General features: G+C 35.7%; 1 protein-coding gene across 1 annotated transcript in view; it reads right to left on the bottom strand.

Annotated features, from left to right (window-relative positions):
* The window catches only part of CLTC (clathrin heavy chain), a 61744-nt gene that overhangs the window by 24424 nt on the left and 25068 nt on the right, over positions 1 to 12252 (bottom strand). Inside the window, exons 5-14 of the mRNA XM_061142663.1 lie at positions 10757 to 10870; positions 10178 to 10351; positions 7242 to 7439; positions 6336 to 6536; positions 4157 to 4309; positions 3437 to 3559; positions 2459 to 2596; positions 2040 to 2204; positions 1725 to 1905; positions 178 to 341 (exon numbers count right to left, since the gene is read on the bottom strand). Of these exons, the coding sequence (XP_060998646.1) occupies positions 178 to 341; positions 1725 to 1905; positions 2040 to 2204; positions 2459 to 2596; positions 3437 to 3559; positions 4157 to 4309; positions 6336 to 6536; positions 7242 to 7439; positions 10178 to 10351; positions 10757 to 10870 (1611 nt within the window). The remainder of the gene's footprint in view (positions 1 to 177; positions 342 to 1724; positions 1906 to 2039; positions 2205 to 2458; positions 2597 to 3436; positions 3560 to 4156; positions 4310 to 6335; positions 6537 to 7241; positions 7440 to 10177; positions 10352 to 10756; positions 10871 to 12252) is intronic.

Below are 12252 nucleotides of genomic sequence, written 5' to 3'. Positions count from 1 at the left end.
TCCTTATTTCAAAGGAAATCACAGAGTATGAAATTTGGAAGAAATCATTCAGTACACAATTTTGAGATTCTAAGAATTTCACTTTTAGGGAAAAAAATTTTTTTAACTATGAGCAAACCCTTGCAGGACTGCTGATCTTCAAACCAACTAGAAAATGCACTACTCAAAACCACTTACCTTGAGAAAATTCTTGACTCGCTCAGGATCATAGCAGTTGCTTTCTCTGCAGATTCTTTCTACTTCTTTGATCTGCCCAGTCTTGCAAGCTGCCTGAATATATTTAAAGTGCACATCTGGGTCTTGACTAAAGTTAACAATGGATCCCAAAAAATAAAAAAGACCTTAAAAAAAAAATAATTGACATTAAGCACAGGTGTACTTCTGAGAACAGAACTGAAAAAATACTTAAGCAATTAAAAAATATTATGTCAATTATACCAAAATTTAAAAAACAAGCAAACAAAACACTGTTATACTGAACACTCCACTCCCAAATAAAATCTAGTTGCTGAAAAAGCTCAATATTAAATAATCCACTAATCAGTTCAATAAATGGACTTATACCCTACAGAACAGAAAAGTCAATGTTTTCTACTAATGGTGGTTGAGAAATAGGAGACAGCTACTTAATATCAAAACTAATTATCACAGCATATTTCAGATCAGAAATTTTGAATAAAGTCCACTACAGCAGGTGCTTTTACATATGCAGTTAACAGAAAACACACAAAAGTAGCTTAAAAAGAATTTAATGCAGTGCTGTTCAACAGGATTTTCTGCAGTGATGCAAATACTCTATTAAGACCACTAACATAGCAGCCACTAACCAGATGTGGCTACTGAGCACCTGAAACATTGCTAGTGTGACTGAAGAACTAAAGTTTTAACTGCATTCAATTTTAATACTTTTATTTACACAGCTACATGTGGCTGGTGGCTATGTACTGAATGAACAGTATAAATGTAGCACACAGTTAACATATAAGAACTGAAAAAATTAAGAAAATTATGTAGAACTCTCTTAGTCCTTCTGTCTAGAGTAGTCCTACAAAAAGAGGGAGGAAAAGTTAAGCAGAGACCAGATGTTTAGCTAATGAACCTAAAAGCCACTGAGAGTGATCACATTAGCGCTCAGTACAGCAGTGGTTCTCAGCTGTGGACGAAATGGTTTTCTTCCCAGGAGACATTTTCAGTGGTCACAACTGGTGGAGCTGATGCTTCTGGCATTTACTGAACTGAAGCCAGCAATTCTGCCAAATATCCTGCAGGCATACAACAATGTACCCTCCAACTCAAATTATCCAGCCCAAAACGTCTATAGCATGGAGACTGCGAAAACCTGCTACAGGGACAAGTCACAAAACTTCCTCGGCTAGAATCATTTGCCATTACAAGATTCAGACAATATAAACATGATCATTATATACCCGATCATTAGTATTTTCATCTTATTCAAATATGCCAAAGCTACTACATATATCTGTAGTTAAGATTCTGCCTTTAATTGACCTACAATGTATCCATGCAGACAGTCTTATTCACTTCATGACCCTAGAATCTGACAGACGATGCCTGACTGTATTTATTGACAATAAAACTTAAAATATTCCATCAAAATAAACTTGTAGAAAGAATTTCCAATAGCCTATGACCATTAATAAACTATGACCTATAGCCCTCTTGGCTACCTTAAGTTATTTAAAATGACTCGGACTTTTAATTACCTTCAAAACTCTTGAACGATTCAAAAAGTTCAATCAGAGACTGAGTGGACAGTTGTTCGTGATACTTAGAAGCCACTTGTACACAGATCTGTAGATTCTGACGAATATTGGCAGACAGCATGGCCCTGAGACATTCCAGGGAGTCTTCCACTGATAAGGACCCAAAGTAATTTACTAACCACTAGAGGACAAAATAAATAAGTAAATGAAATAATATTAAATCTAATGGTGGTATAAAATTACTATCATTCGGTTACACAAACACATTTTCGGTATACCAAGTAATGGTAACTAATAGGTAAGACACTGAAATACCTCAGGGTTAAGAAGATGGGTGTGAACAACCGCACGCTTGATATCATACAAGTCAGTGAAGTGTTCTAACGCGCGCTGCAGGAGGCCGGCCTTTTCACACAGCTGAGCGATGTGAGCCCGGTCATAATGCGTGAACATCTGATTGCCCAGAATAGCATCTGCAACCTAGAAAACCATAAAAGGATGAGTTTATCTTACCACTCCACCTGTATCAGTAATTCCATATCCAAATTACACCTTAAGATCCAATACTGGACTGATAAAGGAGAGAAAGTTACAAAGAGCATTTTAGCCAAATTTTCTAAAATCAGGAATGGGTATCCCAGTAGCTTCAAATAACTTAATCTAAGAAGCTCTGAATAACAGCTGTAGAAAAACAGTTGACAGAAACATGCTCTAAAATGCATGAAAACACATACCTGAGGTGCATGCATAAGGTTCATCTCAAGCAACCTCGTCTGTAAAGGACCTTCAGATGGGCGATTATTCTTCAGCGCATCAAGCAAGAATGCAGTACACTGCTGAATTAGATTGTATTCCATAAACACATCGACAATCTGCAAAAAAAGATGTAAGGGAAACTGTTTTAAGATACTTAAACACTACTTTATGATACTGTTGACAATCTAGGTAAGTGAAAGGAAATTAAACATTATCTCTTTCTTCATATATAAAACACTACCAGATCAAATCCCAGATTTAAAGAATATTATTTAGATAACATAACCTTGTAATTTAACAAGAAGTTTTATCTTCCACAGTTACTTTAGTTCTAGTAAAAACACCATAAAATATTTCAAGATACTATATAGTAGCAGAATATAAACTGCAAGATTTAAAATTTTGATGATTGACTGACTGATGCACACGTGCATGCCACACCACACGGCACGCCGGACTTCAGTTCCCTCACCAGAGACTGAATCTGTACCCCATGCAGTGGAAGCATGACTCCTAACCACTGGACCACCAGGGAAGTCCCTGATGAACTGTTTAAAAGACACAAAAGCATAAAAATGAAAAAGTCCTTGATTCCCACTTCATATATGCATTTTCTCTCTCCCTTCACCAAGTGGCAGAGACTAGCCTTTGTGTTTTATTATACCTATATTTTTCACATCTTTAATACATACATCACTCTAAATGAGGTGGGATTTGTTTTGCATGCTTTAAAGCTATATATATAGATGGTATCTTACTGTCCATTCTTCTACAATTTGCTTTTCTTGGGTAACATAGTTGAAATTTATCCATGTAAATAAATAAACATAGCTCTAATTTCTACAAATAAAAAAGTTAACCTGTTCTTCTCCAGGTTGTTTAAACTCAGATGCTCCCCCCCTCCACCATTCTCTACATAAATTAACTTCTACAAGATACATTTTAAATTTGTTTACCTGGGTGATATCAGCAAGAGGTTCTTCATCCTGAACTAACATTTGAGCAAACTGCTGCCCCTGATCTGGACTGATACGCATAACATTTCTCAGCAGAAAGATCCAGTCTGGAGTATATCCAACCTAAAAACAGAAAAAAATGTAAGCCCTGCTGCAGAGTTCCATTTTTGTATTATTTAAAGGCTTTTTCACAACTATACTCCAATAATGAATTTTAAAAGACAGAAGAAATCACAGAACAAAAACAAACCAAAAGCAGTGGGCACTGCCCCCCACCCCCACGGGAAATAAATGCTGCTTCTACAATAGAATCTTCTTACTACAGAACTACTGGTGAAAGTACAAATTCAGTTTTAACAGATGCTCAATTCAATTTGATCTTGGTTTATATAAGACAATTTGATCTTGGTGATAATATATTTGAACAAATAGCTATAAATTTTTATAATCAGCTTATTCAGTCTCATTGAACATGAAAAAACTTGTTCTAATAGGTTAAATATGTCCTAGCAGTTTAAATTCTAAATGCCATGCAAGAGTAACTGTCTCCATTTTTGAAAAGTGATTCTGTAAATGAGAACCATACTAGTACTTTATACTTTCCCAAGTAATCATAAAAATTTAAGGAAGTTTACTATTAAAACTGAGAGTGACTATAGGATAATTTCTCTCTTAATGTTTTAATGAATTTATGTTCAGAATTTGTTTCATTGAACTCACTTTTTTAGCATATAAAACAATCTTCTGGACTTGACCTGTTTCTGCAAAGCACTGAATGACTTTATTTGGAACGTTAGCCCTTAAGTACACACTAAGTGCCAATGTAGGGTCCACAGATTTCACCAGGTCTCCTAATTCTTCAGAACATTCCAGCTGTCCAAAGGGAAAAGAGACTGTTTAGTAATCCATGAGCTACTTTATAAATAAGCAGTTGTTACTACTTCCACTATAAATAAGAACTAATATGACAGGCATTTAGTCACCCAGTTGTCCCAAAACGTATTATAAATATGCAGGAGTTATGGTTATAAAGACTTCTGATTTTGAATTCAGAGCAGAGTCTCAGTAGAATTCTCCACACATTCTACATTCTACTTAAGGATAAAAACCCACCAAGACTTCACATGTACAGATTCTACCAACTATCTTGTTAGGCGTATAAATATTTAAGAAGCAGAATCTTGTACTTCTCACTATTAAGAATATTCAGGTATCAGCCCCAGACGGTCTCAATTTTACAAGAATAATCCAGCTCCTAATGTAATGCTACCGAATGAAAATCTGATATTCAAAAAGCCAGCTGAGGTTTACCATAAAGAGCACTTTAAAATTAGGGAATAATCTGTAGGACCTAAGCTTCATTATCTTCTTGACTTTTGGATTTAAAGTTGTAAAGCAGGACACTAATTTCACAAGGTCAAGAAGATAAAAATTTTAGAATTTTAAGGTGGTACACACTCCTCTGTGCCATTCAATCTGCCTAAGCTGCTCAATCTGAAAAACCGCTTCTCTAAAGGAGCTTTGCTTTACACACTAGAGTTGACTTTCTATTTTATGAGTATGTCAAAAGAATAGCGCTTATCACTGAATAATGAGACGTTCTATCAGTCTATACCTTCTCAACTGAACACACTAATGAAGAGTTGACCAGTGGTCCTTTTTACCACAAATGAATCTTACATGACCATTCACCAAAATAGGTAATGATACCCAAAAAGCTCTTACATTGTTATATTGGTCAACTCAGTTACCTTGGCTGTTCTCATCCTCCCTTATCTTAAAACAATTAGGACGGACCTCAAGTACTATGTGGCTAGTAACCAGTCTTCAGCAGACTCCTGTCCAAGCATCCCAACTCTGAAGTTCTATCCTCCAGTATCCTCTAAGACTGACAGAAGCTGGGTCAAGAAACAAGGACTTAGCATTGGTAATGTAGAAATACTACCAACATACACTAAAGCTGAAAGGTGTAACATTAAAAGTTATTCACAACCCAGAGTGCTATAAAATAGTACCACCTCAGTTCTTGACATTGACCTAAGACATGACAATTCAATATTGCCACTTTGTGGAGAAAGACTTTCTATAGTGGTATGAAAGCAATAATATCACTAATGGGTTGTTTAAACTCATTAGTTTTCTTACAAATAGGTGACATTTTCCATAATATACACTAGAAAACATAATACTATTAGATGCTCTATGTGAAAAGAAACTCGTAACTACTGAGCGAATATAAAATGGATAGAGAAATCCCACAGTAAAGAAAGCTGGTTAACAACAGTTTTCAAATATTCATATTTAAATAACTTCAGGAAACTACTAAGTTAAATATTTTTTCATGTAACGCCAGTTAATATTCTGCGAAATGACTTTGGGAATCTATATCACTGCTAATCAGATAGTCCTGTTGTCTTGTTAACCAATTCAACTTTGTATATAACATATTTATTTCCCTTGCACATCTAAACCGGTTACTGGCATTTGATACCACAATTTTGTAACTTGGGAAGTTCTAAAAGAAAAGATACAATGTTGTATGGCTGAAACTACTGGGCATCCCAAGTGTGGGATGTGGGAAACAGGAATACATTCTTAAGTCCTCATGAGTTTATACATGTTGACAAATATGAACATGCAGTGTCTCATGCTAAGCTTAACCACCAAGCAAGTAATCCTGGATTCCCTTTTAAAATAAAGATATGCTACCCTCAACATGCCACAAAAAAAACCCATTTTCAAAAAAAAACACGTCTATGAATCTCATGCAGTGTCTATTCTTTCACCATTCCTACAAACAATGAATCATGGATGGAGATGTTCTGGCACAGCCTGCGTTTTTAACTTGCTAAAGTGGTATTTAATCAAAGTGAAAATATGTTAACGTAAGCTAATATACCTTATCTTCTTTTAACCACTTCTCCAAAAGCTGTTTCCGCCCCTGCTGAAGTACAGGCCTACACAGTTCTAAGGATTCATATTTATTTAGCTGACCCTGGTCCAAAAGGATTCCAAAGTACTGAAGTAGGGGTGAAGTTTGACCTGGCTGAGCTGGAACACTCTGGAACCGACGGATGGTGTCTGGGGTACGAAGAATTCCCTTTAAGAAACAGAAATGTTAAGGACTCCTTTTAAAGATGATTCAGTATCACACTAATAATTCCATGGATCTGTTAAGTCAATTTTAAAGGCATGATTCCATCTACTGAAACCAAATCTCAACTTTTCAACATGTTGAATGGTAAAGATTCAGGCAATGTCTATCACACTTCTGGTTCAATGTTATGAGATTATTCTGAATCAGAAACATACCAATCTAATCATAATGCTAGTGTGTAAGAGGATAGTTACAACTAACTATTATTCCAGGTTCACATTAGGTTAAGTAAAAATTTCATTACCAGTCAGGGAGTAAGGTTATTAATTCAGTCCAACATAATACAAAAATGATGAGGATAAATTCAGGTCAAGTTCAGACAACTCTTCATACCATGAATTGAACAAGATCTGTTTAATCTTTAGGATATAAAATCAGTAGTTATCATAAGATCCAACTAAGTAAACATTATTACATCTATGTAAATCAGAGCCTGTTAGATCTACACATCATTCTAACAGTCTGTTTTAACCAAATCTAGAGCATAGAAAAGTAACTAATCTAGAAGTAACTCATTCTACAGGAAAACATATCCTTAAAAAAGTCTCATTTCTCTGTGGGAAGCTGGTTCCACTTGTACCAGTATTAGAAATAGAGCACACTGGCATCAATCCAAACATGGCAATTTTCATTTTCATAACTACTTACCTTTGGTGCATTAGCAGCCACCTTTGCTGCCTCTGAGTAATTTCCTTGGGCAAAAAGAGCATTAAATTTCCGGGCAAAGAGTTCTTCAGCACCAGCTAAGTTGTTACGTACAGCCATTCTCAGAGCCAAATCAGGATTTTGTAGGACATTGGTGATATAAGGGATTATGTTTTCTTCTTCCACACATACTGAGAGAACCTGCAATTTAAGATCTAATGAACAGCTGCGATGTGTTCACGTGAGCATCAGATACTAAATATGTTTAATGCTGATGACTACTGAGTGACAAAGTAATAAAACTGTAATGGCTGCTTTCTTGCTGACGCAAAAAAAAAAAAGAAAAAAAGAGGGCAGAAAAGAGAAGACTAAGGGGTGCTACTAAACCAATTGGGGGTTCCTAAAATAGAGCTGTCTTGTAATATAAACAACTCTCTATCTCATACAGTCCAAACTCCAATTGCTTTGCTACCATCCATTCTTAACATGGCATAGGCTCGCCTGGAAGAAGTTGAAGATACATTCCTCTTAACTCTGACTTTTCAGTAATTTTAATTACATTTACATTCCCAAAGTTCAGGTTATATACTCAAGGAGGGAAAGGACACTGAATCCTCACACACCTTATATACTGCAAGGTATACAGTAGATGCTTAATAAATGCGGCACCAGCAAAGAGCAACTCTTAATTGCTTCTTTTTGAAGAACAATTAATTACCTACCCTCAGTCCCCCTAGTAAGTCACTGTCACAGAATGCCAATCTATTTGCTTAAAAGCTGAATTCCTGTCAATTGCCAAAGAGAAAAGGAGTCCTTCATCATGCATCCATTCCTCTCCCCAAGACCAGATCTGGGTATACACCCCAGCTTATAAACTACTTCTATTCCTCATAATGACCAGTTCTCATACCATTATTTCTCATTTGAGTGTGTCTCAGTCACTATTCCACATAAAGAAAGGAACTTCTCTTTGTCTTTAATTGTATTTTTAGCACCAGGCAGTGTTGAAGACAAAGTAAATGCTTAATATTTGTTAAATAAATGAGAACTCAATAACCAAACAAGTAGTATCTATTTGCCTGTTCTATTATTCCCTTTGAGGAAAATGAAATTTTAACCTCCATAAGTCTTTCATTTCTACAGATCTGACCCCCATCTTCCAAAGCTTAGGTCATTCTATATCTGCAATGTGACACTCTACCCCATATTAAGACATCTTTTTTTAAAAGGAAGAATTCTTTCTTTTTATAGTTATTTCCATTTTCATCTTTAATACTACTTCCTAGGAAAAATAATGAAGATGAACAAACCCACTTCTAACTGTACTTTCCGTAGCCTTCCCCAAATGCCAAATCCATAGTTTTATCTTTATCCCATTTTTAGATTGTATTAGCAGAGTTCTAGAAACCAGTACTTAAGACGTACAGGGGGAAAAAAAGGTTCTTCTATCTTCTAAAGTATTCAGTTCTACCAAGTTCAGACTGTCATCTTGATCACTTTTAATTTTGCAACCCACAAAAATCATACTCGTTCCTTCAAGGCATTGGGTTGGGTCCAGGTATAGTTGGCTCTGATCAAAAGAGTAAAGCCCTGAGCCCTATAGGTTACTGTGAACATTCATCTTATTCAAACCAGCTGGCAAAGAAAACTTATGGAGAGAAGGGAAGGGAAACAATCAATAATCAAAGTTATGAATGTTAAATATATAATGGTAAATTTTTCAGGATATTTTAGCTAAAACAGTTATCCCTGGTTTAACAACTTTATGATTATAAAATTATCAGTAATTGAGTTCACCAAAAGACACATTCATTCCTGATTTTTCCAAGAGAGGCACATGCAACTCAATAAATGAATGCTACTGAATTTATAAAGTAGCTTTTGTGCCAGACACTGACTAATGCAGAAATACAATTAAACAAAGAAAAGCCCCTTTCCTGAGGAAGAACAGCGACGAACTAGTTAAGCAAGCAACTGTAACTCACTGTGATAAGTGCCACAGGGAGGGCTCCCTAAGATCTAGGAACATAAAGCAGAAGCACCTAACCAGGTGTGGAACTGATGGAGAGGATGGGTAAGTAGGGAGAGACTCCCTTTCTCTACAGTATTTCTTTCTTCAGATACATACGATATTCTGAAAATTAATAGAATAAAGGAGAAAAAAAAAACAAAAAACCTATTTGCTTTCATTTACCGTTGAGGAAAAACAGTAATTTGGAGGAAAATAAACAAAAGGAAAGGTTAGTAACATTTAATCATTTTTTTTTAGGGAAAAAGATACTTCCAGGTATAATATTTTAAATTACATTAAAACACTAAAACACAGAAAAAAAGATCACTTGGATGAGGTGGTGTGAGGAGGTTTGTCAAATGTGACAAGTCAGAACAGCTAATTGGGTAACTTTTCAAGTATCCCACTAAACCTATCATAGCCACTGTACCATATCACCTTCCCAAATTAAACATTCAGTAATAATTAAAGAGGTGAGAAAAAAGACATAGGAAGAAAACCCCTATAAAAAGTATACAGCCTGGGAATTCCCTGGTGGTCCAGCCCTAGGACTCGCCACTACTGGGGCCTGGGTACAATCTCTGGTTAAGCAACTTAGACCCCACAAGCCCTGAGGTGCAGCCAAAAGAAAGTATACAATCTGTCAGATGTCACCCTATCAATTTCTTTGCATGAAGAGCCACTTCTCTTGGTAATAGAGACACAAACACAATCCTTATGTGGCTATACTGTATGCCAAATAGTCCTCTCTCTGAGATAGTGTTAAAGACAGATTGTATACAGTAGTATATAATATATATATGCTTCTGTATTTTTAGACATACATTATTTTCTGACATCCAAAATTACCATTTACTTTTTGGAAAAAGGCTAACCGCATAAGCGCTCTTTTCTTGACGACCCAGCTGGGTTTTGAAGGTGCCCTTACCTGTCCCTTTCTGTTTACTCCAATTATTCCCGCTGTGGCTTCATGAGGTGCGGTGACAAAGATCGTTTCTCCACTGATTCTATTCATGTAGATGCAGGTACCAGTCTCAAGGTCATAGAGGTGGATGTAACCATACTTCGTAATCAAGAATACTACATCATGCTTTTCACTGATCTGTATAAAGAAAATAAATACTTCAGTAAAATAATGAACCTACAATCAGAAAATTTAGTCCCATTCCATTTTAGAGATGGTAAAATTCTAGGATTTTGACAAGAGGCTTTTATGAAAAATTAAAAACTAGTATTTATGGTTTCTTCATTTTTATTGCAGATTCAAATATGCAATGTCCAAAGCTCTTACATAAAACACAAGTATATTAATAAGTATAAAAGAGAAAACATAATTTTGAAGAGCCTAGGATAACCCAGTTTATATATTACATAAAAGAGTATTACTTTACAAAGTTTCACTATTTCTGAGTAAAGGCACCACTTAAATTATACTGTCAGTAGAATTTTTTTAATTACTTGTGCTTAGAGGACAAATTTTTAAGTTCCTTTGTTTTGCTTAAAATACCTGCATCGCAACCGGAAAGTCATTCTGTGCTTCTGGAGGAAAGAAAACATCCACTGCCTTCTTTGGAAACGGCTGGTTCCCGGTCGGTGGTGTGCCAACTTCAATGATATGTAACTGTTCAAGAGAAAAGTAAAACTTATGATCAACTGCTAAAAAGGACCACAGCAGCTTTATTTGTGAAAATAACCAAATGTCCTACAATAGGTGAACATTAAACTATATGGTAACAACCATACCATGGAACACTCCTCGGTAATAAAATGAACTTTCAAAAAAATAAAATAAAATGAACTTTCAGACACAGTGTCCAGTGGAAACACATGAAAGAATAGCTACTCTTCATAAGGTCACATACTATATGATTCTACTTATAAAGCATTCTTGCAGAGACAAAATTCCAGAAATGAAGAGTAAATTAGAGATTTTCAGGGGTTAGAGATGGCGAGCAAGCAGTAAGTGGTTGTGACTATAAAGGGGTAGCAAGAAGGCAATCTTTGTAGTAATGGAATAGTATGTATCTTGAATCTGTACGTGACAAAATGACACAATTATGTAATTATACCAATGTCAGTTTCTGGTCTGTCAAATGTACTGAACAGCTATGTAAGACGTAACCATTAAGGTAAACTAGGAACAGAGCACGGGATGTGTCTGTACTGTCTTCGCAGTTTTCCATGAATAAAATGCATTACTTTAAGATAACAATTTTAAAAAGTCAGCTGAATAGCTCAACCACATCTCAATCTACCTTAAATTAAGAATGGTAAAACAATACCCACAAAAAGGCATTCTCATGGCTTTCGATTATAATTAAATTTTCCAAATAGAAACCTAACCCTTTGCCCACACCTACTCTAAATACAAGTAAGTATACACTCAACGTGAGTAGTCTCTCTAATCACATACACCTCAGAAATCTGGATGAGAACATTCTGGTTTAAAACGTCTGATGCTGCACATCAGTGAGCAATGGCGAGAGGGAGCTCATGCTGTCAGTGGAAGAGTACCATATGTTCTGCTTAGTCATGTGAGGAATGGACTTACACAACAAGTAACTCAAGTTTCCAAGATAGATAACCATACGAAAGTTACAGGGTCTCATCCTTAATTAGGATAACTAGCCATACTGAAAAAATTGTCTTCCCTCAAAAAAACCATGGCCGACTATAAAACATATAGCACAATACATCAAGTAGGCTCAAGAACCTATAAACTGGTTTTCTGATACTATAAAAATTATATACAAGGTTTTTTCTTAGGAGGACCTATCAAAAAATGTCAGAGCCTTCTGTCTTAATTAATGCATCTAATTTCTAATGCCTATGGATTTTTTGTTTAAAATTCACCAATTCAGATCTAAGCATCTGAATTTTATTTTCTATCCTTGGCCTATTGAGAGGCTGGTAGGAACATTCCTCGGTTTAGGGATTATTACTCTGAAATTTTAGGAGAACTCTACCTCTGTACATATGTTCCCGCCCGGATTACAGGGTACT

The sequence above is a fragment of the Dama dama genome, chromosome 5, assembly GCF_033118175.1.
Source record: "Dama dama isolate Ldn47 chromosome 5, ASM3311817v1, whole genome shotgun sequence".
NCBI lineage: Eukaryota > Metazoa > Chordata > Mammalia > Artiodactyla > Cervidae > Dama > Dama dama.
The sequence above is the reverse complement of the archived record's forward strand: the minus strand, read 5'-3'. Positions and strand labels throughout refer to the sequence as shown.